Source organism: Pelophylax lessonae (genome assembly GCF_965119305.1).
Source record: "Pelophylax lessonae genome assembly, chromosome: 4".
NCBI lineage: Eukaryota > Metazoa > Chordata > Amphibia > Anura > Ranidae > Pelophylax > Pelophylax lessonae.
In genome coordinates, this window is record NC_138771.1 from 449,292,443 (window position 1) to 449,306,716 (window position 14,274).

At 46.0% G+C, this 14,274-nt stretch overlaps 1 protein-coding gene across 1 annotated transcript in view; it reads left to right on the forward strand.

Moving 5' to 3' along the window:
- LOC309552694 (E3 ubiquitin-protein ligase RNF213-like) overlaps nucleotides 1–14,274 on the forward strand; it is a gene marked incomplete at its 5' end in the record, with an annotated part of 1,269,694 nt that overhangs the window by 410,078 nt on the left and 845,342 nt on the right. Inside the window, one exon of the mRNA XM_082253620.1 lies at nucleotides 8,661–9,819. Within this exon, the coding sequence (XP_082109746.1) occupies nucleotides 8,661–9,819 (1,159 nt within the window). The remainder of the gene's footprint in view (nucleotides 1–8,660; nucleotides 9,820–14,274) is intronic.

The window sequence follows — 14,274 nt, forward strand, 5'->3', positions numbered from 1 at the left end:
CATAGGTCTTTCCAGGCGGAATACATGACGACTGAAGATGGGTGGAGGCCAGGATACAATTGGCAGGAATAATAGGTTCTGGTTTAACATTACACTCAAAGTCAGCAATGTCAAATGATCTTGACAAGGCGTCAGCGTGAGCATTTTTAGAAACAGGCAGGAAGGTGATGTCAAAATTAAACCTGGCAAAGAAGAGAGCCCAACGAACCTGTCTGGGATTCAAACCTCGGACGGATTGCAGATACTGGAGGTTTTTATAATCAGTATAAATCAGGATACAATATGGAGATCCCTCCAGTAGATGTTGCCAATCTTGCAGTACCAGCTTGATAGCCAGAATTTCCTCATCCGGGACTGTGTAATTTCTTTCTGCATCCAAAAAACTTCTTGGAGAAGACGGCACAAGGACGGAGCTTACTGTCATGCATTTGGAGAAGAACGGCCCCACTCCCAAGGATGAAGCATCTACTTCCAAGAAGGTAAGGCTGGAGAATGTCAGGAAGTTTGAGAATAGATGCAGAAAGGAAGGCCATTTTGAGCTTGTGGAAAGCCTCAACTGCCTCAGGAGGCCAGGTTCTGCCATTAGTTTTCTTCCAGGTCAAAGAAGTGATTAGGGCTACCAGAGAGGAAAAATCAGGGATGAACTGGTGATAGAAATTGGTGAACCCCAAGAACCACTGCATAGCTTTTAGACCAGAAGGTTGGGGCCAGTTGGAGATGACCTAAAGTTTGGCTGGATCCATAAGCAACCCTTTATCTGTGACAATGTGGTCTAGGAAAGGAACCTGGGTTAGCTTGAAGAGGTACGTCTCCAACTTTGCATACGTAAAGTTACATACGTGCATAAGACGAATGTTCAAATCTGGAGAAAAGATGGGTATGTCACCCAGATGCACAATGACGCAAACATATAGAAGATCAGAAAAAATGTAATTAACAAAGTTCTAGAAGATGGCTGGGGTGTTACACAAGCCAAAGGGCATTACAAGATAGTCATCACCCTTTCGAATCCTATTCAGATTGTATGCTCAACGGAGGTCTAATTTAGTGAAAATTTGAGCATCTCATAGCCTATCAAAAAGTTCAGAAGTCAACGGTAGCGGGTACTTATCCTTAATGGTGATGGCATTGAGACCTATATAACCAATGCAGGGCTGGAGTGTACCATCCTTTTTCTCCACAAAGATGAAGCCAGCCCCAGCAGAAGAATTGGATTTACAGATAAATCATTTTTGCAGATTTTCCTGGATGTACTCAGACATGGCTTGAGTCTCAGGGATGGAGAGAGGGTAGACGCCACCTTAGGGCAGCATAGTGCCTGGTTGGACATCAATAGCACAATGGTACAATGAGGAGGGAAACTGTCAGCAGCTTTTTTATAAAACAGTTTTGGAAGGCCTGATAATTCCGAGGAAGCATTGGAGAGGCACAGAGGTACACAGAGAGGTGGATGCACCTTAGGGAGACAAGTCTGATGGCATTGCGTCCCCCATGATAACACCTGGCCAGAATTCCAATCCAGATAGGGTGAGTGTTTCTGCAACCATGGAAGTCCCAGAATGATGGGACTAGAAGACTTAGGAAGAATCAGGGAGGAGATTTCCTCATGATGAAGAACACTGACATGCATAGTTATGGAGATAGTTTGGAAACCATAGGTACCTAAGGCCAAGGCATAGCCATCAACTGCAGATATTGAAAGAGGCATTACCAAGGGAACGAGAGGAATGCCCAATTCAGTGGCCAAGAACTGCTCAATAAAATTCATGGCTGCCCCAGAGTCAACATTTTCAGAAACCTGATACCAGTTCAGGGCCCAATGAATGGAGACAGGTATAATAAATTGAGGGAAAGTGTCAGAATTCAGGTTCTAGTCTAGATCACCTCCCTCTGAGCGACCTAGACTAAAGAGTTTCCCAGACACAGGACAGGACTTTAATATATGACCATCAGCCCCGCAGTAAAGACTTAAGCCGAATCTCAGGCAATTTGACCGCTCTTGTGGAGTGGAGGCGTGTCTGGCCTAATTGCATAGGTTCTTAAGCCGACATAGCTGCAGAGATGGGTTGTTCTGGGGCTTTATGGACAACAGGAGCTAAATGACCCACTGGGGGGCGACGTGGACGAGTCCTCTCCAGATTTTGCTTATGGAAGCAGATATCGATTTGGATGCTAAGGGCGATCAAGTCATCCAGGGTGGTGGGTATTGTTCTGCCAGATAGTTCATCCTTAATACGATCTGCTAGACCCTGGCAAAAGTTTGCAGTAAGAGCTTCATTTTTTCCATGCCAGTTCCAAAGCCAAGGTGCAACACGGAGCTGCATATTGACCAACAGTCATGTTTTAAAGCCAGGGTCAATACACGAGTAGTCAGGCACAGGATACACAGGTAACAAGCAAATGGGAGCTCAGAGAACTCTGAAGTGTGAAGTTGCTTAGGCAATGTGGGTTACACTGAGCATGGCTTATATAGGCAAGCAAACTAGGAAGTGATGGAAGGGAAGGAAATAAAAGCTCACAGAATAGCAGGTGATGCCCATAGGTGAGCACAGCCAAACCGCACATGTGAAAGGAGACAGAGTAGAGAAGCACCGCAGCAAGGAGGTTAGAATAAACTAATAGGGAACTGCAGGCTATATTGTGACACACAGCTGGACTGACCAGAGAGACAGCAACCCTTCAGGCTAGGAGCTCCTCCTCCTGGACAACAACCCCTCTTTTCCAGGCCCAAAACTATTTATGCTCCCTCCCAGCCACCATCTGGGCACACTCCTCCAAGGATTGGCTGGGACTGCATACACATTTAGCTGCTGATTTGACGCTCTCAGCCTGCTACTTTCCAGAGCCCTCCAGAAGGCAGGTGGAAACGGTCAAACCTGCAACCAACGATACACAGAACAGCCCAAAATAATAACAAACTGCTCAACTAATAACAGTAGAGCTAAGAACTACATTACCTAACCTATCACTTAACTATGAGGGTGCACCTTTGCGATAAAATCAGAATCTAAGAACTGCCATTTATAGAGGGTTGGACTTTCTTAACAATATCATAACATATTTAAAGTGTTTATTTTCACATGTCTATATTGCTATGCAGGTGTGTTTAAATGTAGCCTGTTGCCTTTTTTTGTTTTCTGTGAAATTCTTGGCAATCCTGCCAGTCCCTCTTCATTAGTGATGGATGAACATCGGACGGGTCGGTTCGCGAACGCCATCCGCAAACGTTCTCGAATGTTTGCGAACCGCTGGTTCGCGGCGGACCCCATTCACTTTAATGGCAGGCGAACATTAAAAACCTCCAGGTCATATTTGCAGCCACAAAATACTCACTACTAGCTGTGCACACATAGTCCCACAACATGGACACTGACATAAAATTTATTAATTTTTTTTCTAAATTAGCCAGAACTGACAGCAGCCAGTAAATACATGTCAAATACATATAGGGTCCATTCACATGGACAAATGGGTCTGCATCTGTTCCACAATTTAGCGGAACGTTTACAGACCGTTTCAATGCCAATCTGAAAAATTAGGCATTCACAGGATAAAGACATAAGTGTCAGCCAGCACAGGCCCCAAGAATTAGACAACAGGTGTTCACCAGACAGCAAAGAACTTTGTATTCTGTGGCTGGAGGTACATTAGGCATTTCACAGGATACAGAAGTAAGTGTCGGCCAGTACAGGCCCCAAAAATTAGCTCACAGGCATTGTATTCTGTGGCTGGAGGTTGCTGTGTGGAGCAGGGACAGACTGTATAGTGACACAAGTCGCTAGCTAATAGGTCCACAAAAGTCTTTTGTCAGTGTAGGGAGAGGTTGCTGTGTGGAGCTGGGACAGACTGTAGCAATTAGGCATTCAATGGACATAAAAGGCCTTTTATGCTGCTGTATTTACCTAAGACAGGGACCATGAATTGTTATGGGTGGTGGCGGATATTTGTGGCCTGTCATGAGGAATTTGAATCAAACATGGTCTACTGGTCACATGTGTTGAATTCCTCCGAGATCCATGCCTCATTCATTTTTAGCAATGTGAGCTAGGTGAGTGAGCTTATCGGTCACGATCCCCCCTGCTGCGCTGAACGTCCTTTTGGACACTGGACGAGGGGCAAGCCAACAGTTCCATTGCATATTGTGCAAGCTCTGGCCAGAGGTCAAGCCTGCCCACCCTGTAGTCCAGGGGGTCATCACTTCTCAGAGCATCTACATCGCCCGATGTAGTCGGACACCTGTCGGTCTATGTGTTCCCTGATGCTGGAGCCTTTGCAGTCAACGCATAGGTCGCTGTAAGCCCAACACTCACCTAGGTAGGATCCGCTGGAGGGATGGAAAATAGGGTTTCCATCTGTCCAGATTTGACGGATCGGATGTCTGCGGACATGTCTCCGCTGAAATCCGATGCCCCATACACATGCATGGGGGGACCGTTGAGATCTGCCAAAAAAACGGACAGGTGGATCTGAACGGTCCGCCTGTGTGAAAGGGGCCTAAGAAGGCACCTGGACTCCCATCACCGAGCCCAGTGGGAGCAACGCCGTCAGAACCCACAAAGCCACACTCCAGGCTCTCACCATCCTGCCTCTTCTCCTTCCCCTCTCTCCTCACAATTGTCCTCCACTCCACCTTCCATCATGCCGTCCTCAAGTTTTTCTAGAGAAGGCAGGCTTCCGTGGGCCAAATGTTCGAGCGTAAAAAAAGATGACGCCGGATAACCCTCTTGCCCAATGATTGACCGCTGGCTTGTCGGAATTGATAGCCCGCCAACTACTGCCATATAAACTGGTGGACTCGGAGGCCTTTTCGAAAAATTTGTGGCCATTGGAACACCACTATGGAAGGTCCCAGGTAGGAAATATTTCTCGCAGAAGAGCATCCCAGAGCTATATGGCCATGTTCAGCGGCAAGTAAATGTATCTCTGGCACACAGTATCAGTGCCAAGAAACATCTGACCACAGACACGTGCTCTAGCAAACATGGGCAGGGAAGGTATATAACTTTTACTGCCCACTGGGTGAACCTTCTGACGGCCGTCAAGCATGTAACCCGTGGCACCCGTGTAGATTTGGTTTTACCACCGGGGATTGCATGCAGGCCTGCCTCTTCTTCTCCTCCTCCTACTCCATCCTCCCTCTCCTCCTCGGCTGACTCCTCCTTTTCCGCTGCTACCGTCTCTTCCGCTGTGCCACCCAAGATCCCTAGAACCTATTCCACATGCCAGGTGAGACTTTGCAATGCTGTGCTGCGTCCTTTGTGCCTGGAAGCCAAGAGCCACACTGGTCCTGCACTCCTTTCAGCTTTGCGTTCACAGGCAGATCAGTGGCTAACACCGCTCAATTTGACAGTTGGTATGGTAAAGTGGTGTGCGACAACGGTGCCAATCTGCTGAGCGCGCTGAAACAGGGCAAAATTACACACGTGCCATGCATGGCATACGTCCTGAACTTGGTTGTGCAGCGATTCCTTGTCAAATACCCTGGGGTCCAGGACGTCTTGCGGCAGGCCAGGAAGATCTCGGGCCATTTCAGAAGATCTTACACAGCCATGGCTCGCCTTGCTGACACTCAGCGGCGACACAACCTTCCCATCAGACGTCTTATTTGTGACTGCCCGATGTGATGGAACTTAACCTTGTATATGCTTGATAGGCTGCTCCAGCAGAAACGTGCAGTTAATGATTACCTGTACGAACTCTGCGGCAGGACAGGTTCTGGGGAGCTTGGGTTTTTTTCACCCCGCCAGTGGCTGCTCATGCGCGACGCATGCAGATGCAGTCAGTCGCAGCCAAGGCGCCATCAGTGACATCGTACCTTATGCCTTCTTTCTGCAGCATGCATTGCGTCGTGTCATTGATAAAGCCGTCAAGGAGCAGGAGCAGGAAGATGAGAAAGTCACAATTGTGGATGAATATAGAAAGCATATTATAGTGGATTTGTATTGTTCAGCATTGTGACTGGTGAGCGGTTCTGCAGCGATACAACAACTACAAAGAGTGACAAACGCAATTAGAAAAAAGTATTAAAACTGGTGTGATAGACCAGTGGCCCCCAAAACGACAGATTGAAGTGAGGTGTTATACTTTCATAATAGTGTATTTGGGTACTGCAGAAATTTTGCCTCTGCATCATCAACATCACCTTCCCCACCACTAACATTAGAGATCTCGGAGTAGGCAGCAACAACGGGGACCAACCTCCTTTGGCTGATCTGGGTGCTGTCGTCAGAGTGCTCAGTGGCGGCTGTTGCTACTTCCTCTTCCTGGTCCAATGCCAACAATGGCTGCACATTGTAAATGTCTTGTGATGGATTGGAAAATAATCCTTGTGACTCAAGAATGGTATATGGTGGTGGTGTTGGTGGTGGTGTCTTTGCGGGTGCACACAGCAGAGAGTGCAGATAGAGAGGATGAGGGTGCAGAAGAGGAAGGCGGAGTGAGCCACTCAACCAAGTCTGGTGCATCCTTTGACGTAATCGAACGCACCTTCTGCAACTTCCCACTTTGGCTCCGGCCTGGTGCTCCTGCCCTACCCCTACCACCCCTGCGGAAGGGCCTGCCTCTTCCTCTGCCTGTCATTTTTTAGATGACCCTGCGACAAAAGTCTCTAGAGAAGCGCAGTATATGTGGAAGAAGGTATATAACACCCCACTTCAATCTGTCGTTTTGGGGGGCCACTGGTTTATTACACCAGTTATGAAAAATATTTTCTAGTAACTTTTGTCACTGTGTCTAGCAGAGTTAATGCAGTGAAAGAGGCAAAATTTCTGCAGTACCCAAATACACTATTATGAAAGTATAACACTCCACTTCAATCTGTCATTTTGGGGGGCCACTGGTCTATCACACCAGTTTTAAAAACATTTCCCAGTAACTTTTGTCTCTGTGTGTAGCAGAGTTAACGCAGCGAAAGAGGCAAAATTTCTGCAGTACCCAAATACACTATTATGAAAGTATAACATCAATCTGTCGTTTTGGGGGCCACTGGTTTATCACACCAGTTATGAAAAATATTTTCTAGTAACTTTTGTCACTGTGTCTAGCAGAGTTAATGTAGCGAAAGAGGCAAAATTTCTGCAGTGCCCAAATACACTATTATAAAAGTATAACACCCGCTTCAATCTGTCGTTTTGCGGGGCCACTGGTTTATCACACCAGTTATGAAAAATATTTTTTAGTAACTTTTGTCACTGTGTGTAGCAGAGTTAACGCAGCGAAAGAGGCAACATTTCTGCAGTACCCAAATACACTGTTATGATGTTATGAAAGTATAACTGCCCATTTCAATCTGTCGTTTTGGGGGGCCACTGGTCTATCACACCAGTTTTAGAAAAAAATTCCCAGTAACTTTTGTCACTGTGTGTAGCAGAGTTAACGCAGCGAAAGAGGCAAAATTTCTGCAGTACCCAAATACACTATAATATGCTTTCTATATTAGAAAGTATATTATAATTGTATTACAACCCTATATACTGCACACCAAACAATAGTACACCTATACCAGTCCTTGAAAGGACTTTTGTGGACCTATTACCGAGCGATCTGTGTCACTAACAGTCTGTCCCTGCTCCCCACAGCAAACCTCTCCCTACACTGACAAAAAGCAGAATGTAAAATGGCAGCCAGATCAGGTCTATTTATAAGGTAGGGGGTATGTCCATGTGCTGAAATGTCTCAATTGGCTGTCCTGTACCACCTGATGGATGGGTCAAAGTTCTTCACAATGTAAAAGAATATGGCCGCCACGAACATCGCCATATGTTCGTATGATCAGTGGTCAGCGAACGAGCAAAGTTTGCCGCAAACCGACCGCCGAGCGAACCATAAGGCCATCTCTACTCTTCATTCCTGTTGTGATCTGACCATGAAAGCATAGAAACAATTCTTTCCTAGCATCCCCAATTTTTGTCTCTGCTTTCTATCTGGAAGCTACAGGACTGTATGCCTGTATTCCTGTGGTCAGACTGCTTTTTACATGCCTCTGTGCCAAAGCCCTGCATGGTTTGAGTGACAGTGACTGAGATATGTGACATGGGTAAGATGCTCTCAATCATCCCAGGGAGTCTTGGAGTCCGGGATGCAGCATTAATTAGTTGTCATGTGACCACTTATAAACAATTTAAAAAGAAGGTATTTACAATCGCTATTTTGCCAGATTGAGATAGAGAATTCTAGAGGATTGGATAGACTCTGGAAAAGTCTATAAGGCACCCAGAGAGCAGCGGGTCTTAGCTGGAGGGAGGAGGACAGTTTGGGTGATATTTTGAGGCAAGGTTGGTGATGTAGCTCAGGGCAGATTGTATGGATTTGTATGTATCTGTTAGGTTTTCCAAATTGTTTTTTTTTTTTTTTTTTGGGCAAGCGGAATCAAATGGAGAGATTGGCATAAATGGTCACCAGACATTAAACAGTTGGTAAAATGGATGAGTCTGGCAGCAGTATTTATGATAGAATGAAGAGCAGATAGTCTGCATAGAGATAGATCAGAGAGGAGGAAGTTGCAACAGTTGAGGCGAGAGATAACGAGGGAATGCTTTAGTAACTTTCAAGTTTTATATTAGTTTAGGCGCAAGACACTTCATTTTAAAATTGTGTAAGATTGTAGGCTGAATGAATTTTAAAATTACATTAATGATGTTAATCTGTCTCCCTTTATCCAGATATTTGCCAATGTACAAAGGGTAGCTGGATTATTTATTGACCTCTATGTAGCTGGAAATATGCTATTCAGAACCTGGGAGGTAGAGATCTACTGTTCAGATGAATCCAGAGTCGGTATTAATATGAAATTCGGTGTTCATGAAATTGATGAATTAGAAGAACATGGCGTTCTAACTGACTTACTTCCAGACATCAGTAAAACAATAGAGAGATTTTTAGAAGAGTGGCTGGACTTTGTCAACAAGAAGAGATCTCAACTTTACTACCTAAACTACTACACAGCAGAGCAATTGGTATACCTTTGCCAGCAGTATCAGAAAAGAGATATCAGTGAGGAGGCTCTTTCAATGTTATCTTTCATTAAACCCATCCATTCAAACATTGAAATCATCAACTCCAGTTTCTTCCTAGACACCAACTCCCCAAATGAGTCCCCTTCGGTCCAACCAAACATGATGAACTTTGCAAAAGAAATTCAAGACTGTGCATCTGTTGTAGAGAAACTAGAGTTGGTTTGGAAGTTCTTTATGAATTACACAAGTTCTTTGTTCCCAGAAAGTCTGGATCTAGACACATTGGGTAAAAGCTTAGCTACTCTGGCTACATTAAATCCAACAACAGTGGAACGTAAACTCCATCCCAGTTTGGAGCCAGATAAACCAAATCTAATCCTGTGTTCTCCATCAGAAATGTGGTCTTCTGCTATAGCAGTATACATGGTCAGCTCTGATCAGCCACAGCCATCCTATGATGAAGTTCTTCTCTGCACACCTTGTACCACTTTTGAAGAAGTGGCTTTGTTTTTCCGTAGATGTATGACCCCAGGGTACAGAGGCAATAAGATTTATAGTTTGATACATGCAGACCAACTAAGCTATGATGTAGCTTACAAATCAGAGCAGCTGTTTCAACAATTGCAAGCCCAGGGGATGAAGAGCTACAATCTTGTGATCATTTGTAACTCTGACCGAGAGCATTGCTACATGCCATCAGTTTTCAGCCAGTTTAAGGTTCATGTGATTCCCCAAATGCCCCTCGAGGGGATTCAGCAATATGTCTTTACCCATTTTAAAGTGGAACCTAAAGTGGTTACAGCTGCGGCTGTGTTTAAGGACAGAATGAGTGCTGGAATAGTGTCATCTAAAAGGGCAGGAGTAGGTAAGTATGATATTTTATCAAAATAGATATAAACTCTATCACTAAAATGTAATCTAATATGTTATCATGTTAATATAGTTTTCTAAGTGATTTTCAATCTTTGTAAATGCAGCTTTAAATAAAATACTTGATTATTCTGCCATGAAGGTCCTTGTACAGGAACTACGCTTATACTCTATCCCTGCCTCCCAATTGCTCCCCTCAGCTTTCACATTGTCACATTAGCTTCTTATGGAAATTACAAGTGGATGTGCCAAATCTTCCTGTTATGCAGGCGTGCTCCAATGCTATCACCTTAAGCCTTGAGTCATGAATGTGCAGCTGCTCCTGGAACCCCTGCATGTAAACATGACAGGTCTGTAAGTGTTTGTAGCAGCACTGAAAAAAAAAGAAAAAATAATATTTTCTAAAAAAAAAAAATGTCTTCCAGTTAGAGTTTAGATCTAAATAAACTGCCTATCTGTTCACTCTTATTGACCACTAAGCCAGTGTATGAGACTGTCACTGTACCTACCTCATTTTTACCAAGTGAAGGAACAGTGTGGAGGCCTATAATGCTGCAGAGTGCTCTAGACGGTGGTCTGAGGAGGCCTCTAAGGCTGCAGAGTGCTCTGGACAGTGGTCTGAAGAGGCCTGTAATGCTGCATAGTGCTCTGGATGGTGGTCTGAGGAGGCCTGTAATGCTGCATAGTGCTCTGGACGGTGGACTGAGGAGCACCCACTGACAGAGGACTAGGCAGCATTACAGGCTTCCTCAGACGACCCTCTAGAACACTATGCATACTTGCCAACTGTCCCATTTTTGCTGGGACACCATTAAAACCTAATTATACCAAATAGTATGATTAGGTTTTATCGTACTTATTTACACCTTGCACTTTATTTACAGTATGTTTACATATTACATTTTTTGTATGGTCACACCTGAGCACATTTGACACTTTAGAATTGCAGGGAATTGTGATGAGAATTTTAAACTTTAGCCTGAATGGGAGAATTATTCCAACTCTGCTACTATGACCTCAAGTTTAAAATTCCCTTTTCAATTTCCTGTAATTCTCTCTTTATTGAGTAGACCTTATAATCTGATGATAAGTAGGTGTCCAGTCACGTAGTACTACACACAGTACTAGACACAGCGGGAGGCTGCCGCGGGAGGAGAGGCGGCGATTGCCGCCTTCCTCCCGTGATCGTCTGGTAAACGGAGAGAAGACCTGCCTGCTTATGTAAACAAAGCAGGCAGATCTTCTGTGAGACAGTTAGGGACAGATCTGAAGTTTCAGCTAAGCTGAAACTGCGATCTGTCTGTGCCTGTCACAGAACCAAACCCCCCCCCCCACACACACACACACAGTTAGTAAGCTTACAGGCATACATTAACCCCTTTGATCACCCACAGGGTTAACCCCTTCACTGCCAATGGCATTATTACAGTAACAGTGCAAATTTTTAGCACTGATTACTGTAGTAATGTCACTGGTAGCCCCAAAAGTGTAAAGAATCTCAGTTAGGGTTCCGGTCTGCCCGCTGCAAAATCGCAGATCGCTGCCATTACTAGTAAAAAAAAAAAAAACAATAAAAATGACATAAATCTTTCCCGTAGTTAGTAGACGCGATAACTTTTGCGCAAACCAATCAAAATACACTTATTGCTATTTTTTTACCAGAAATATGAAGCAGAAAACAAATTTGCCTAAAATGTTAAAAAAAATTAAATTTAAATTTTTTTTTTTTTTGGGAATGTCCTATAGCAGAATGTGAAAAATATTGTTTTTTTTTTTTTTTCAGAATTGTCACTCTTTTTTTGTTTATAGCGCAAAAAATAAAAATTGCACAGGTGATCAAATACCACCAAAAGAAAGCTCTATTTGTGGGAAAAAAAGGACATCAAATTAGTTTGGGTACAGCGTCGCACGACCGCACAATTGTCCATTAAAGTAACGCAGTGCCGAAATTGCAAAATAGGGCCTGGTCATTAAGTGGGCAAATCCTTCCGGGGCTGAAGTGGTTAAGGACAACAACACCCTTTGCAAACCATGTGGAGCAACACTCACTGGTAAAAATACAACAAACTTAAAGCGTCTTTCTGGACAATTCATCCTGAAATTCATACAAAGGTAAACACAGTATACACTTAACTCCACTTTTGTTGAGAACAGTCCTATTTATGTACATTGCAGGGATTTTATTAATAAACTTTCTTGCAGTCAGATTGCATACCTTTTGTTATTCTGAATCTGAAGTAATAGTGGTTTGTTTGTCTGTCATGTTGTATACTTAGTCCCTGAATCTTAATGGGAGGGATCAGGGCCGATCCTAGTGTAACAGACGCCTGGGTGCATAAATATTTATGGTGCCCCCCACGTGGGCGTGGTAATCTTACTAACTCCTCCCCTTTTCCTAATGGGACCTGGAGGAGGATCTCTCCAAGGAACACAGAGAGGGCCTCTGTTAGAGAGTCTGTTAGAAAGAGCCCTCACCAGGCCCCATTAGAGACTACAATGGGGTCGTATCATGGGACCTGGAGGGGGGTCTCTCGAACAGAGGTCATCTCTGTGTGCATTTTAAAGTCTATGTTAGAAAGACCCCCCCACCAGGCCCCATTAGAGACTACAACGGAGTCTAATGGGACCTGGAGGGGGGTTTATCTTACAGAGGCCCTCTCTGTGCCTATTGGAGAGTCTCTGATAGAAAGAGTCCCGTCCAGCCCCCATGAGAGTCTACATTAGAGTGTCACTGAACAATAGAAAAATAAACAATTTGGTATTAATTATCAGCACTTTGATGCCCAGGCCCAAGACTAGAAAACTTCACTTACCTTAAACAATGGGTACTGGGGTTGGCTGCTTGTCCTGGGGCCTGGCTTCTGGGACTGGGTCCTTGCTTCTGGAGCTTTGCTGCTGGTCCTAAGGTCTGGCTGCTGGGGCTGGCCTGCAGGTCCTGGGGTCTGGCTGCTGGTCCTCTGGATTCCTGGCTGCTGGTCCTGATTCCTGGCTGCTGGTCCTGATTCCCGGCTGCTGGTCTTGGTTTTTTGGGCTGGGCTGCTGGTCCTGAATTCTGGCTGTTGGTCCTGGGGTCTGGCTGCTGGTCCTGGGGTCTGGCTGCTGGTCCTCCTGGGGCTTTGCTGCTGGTCCTGGGGTCTGGCTGCCAGGGCCTTGGGGCTGGCTTCTGGTCCTGATTCTTGGCTGCTGGTCCTGGGGTCTGGCTCCTGGGGCCTTGGGGTTGGCTGCTGGTCCTGATTCCTGGCTGCTGGTCTTGGGGCTGGGGTCTGGCTGCTGGTCCTGGCTTCTGGGGCTGGGCTGCTGGTCCTGGGGTCTGGCTGCTGGGGCCTGGGGTCTGGCTGCTGAGGCCTGGCTGGCCCTTTTTGCTGCTGGCGCTTTGAGAGGGGAAAGGGCAAACAGAGCAGATCCTTCCATGAAATGTTTGCCCTAAAGTAAAGGGCCCTTATTATATTTGAGGGGTGATGAGTCTGGTGGTACAGTGTCATATATGACTTATGATGAATCTGGGGGAGCAGTGTCATATATGGGGGTTGGTAAATATGGGGTGCAGGGAACACAGTATTATACAATGGAGTGCACCCACCGAGGATCAGTGCTGATGAGTTAACACAGGGCCGATCCTGGGCGGGTGCTCAGGGTGCACCGCGCTCAGGTGCCATGTGAGGGGGGGGGCACTTACATTTAGCAGCACACTGCCTCCCTGTGGCCGGGGATGTGAGATTTGGCAGTGCGTGCACTCTTTGCTCTTGGACTCGGGAAGGCTTCAAGGTGTATGACTGCAGTGATCGGCACCTACACACAAGGGGCATGTCAGCAGGAGCGGCTGGGGTTTTCCGGAGCCGCGTAGTGAGAGGATAAGCAACCTGAAGAGGGTAGCTGTTACAACTTTATGTAACAAAAGCAGTCCAAACATCCCCCCCAGGCTCATCTGCAGCCCAGCTACCCTCCTCAAAATCAGCACTCTGCATTTATTTGTAATTAACAGGAAACATCGCTACAGTCATGAACCTTGAAGCCTTCCTGAGCCCAAGAGCGAAGAGCGCACTTGTCGCCAAATCTCACACCCCAGGCCACAGGGAGACATCGCGCTGCTAAATGCAGACATCCCAACCTGCAAAAACTCATTTCAGGGAGGTGGAACTCCAAGATGGGCTCTGTGGTGCCAGTGGTGCTGGGCTCTGTGGTGCTGGGCTATGGGGTGCTGGGTTCTGTGGTGCTGGCTCTGTGGTGCTGGGCTCTGTGGTGCTGGGCTCTGTGGTGCCAGTGGTGCTGGGCTCTGTGGTGCCAGTGGTGCTGGGCTCTGCGGTGCTGGCTCTCTGGTGCTGGGCTCTGTGGTGCCGGTGATGCTGGGCTCTGTGGTGCTGGGCTCTGTGGTGCCGGTGGTGCTGGATTCTGTGGTGCTGGGCTCTGTGGTGCTTGGCTCTGTGGTGCTGGTGGTGCTGGCTCTGTGGTG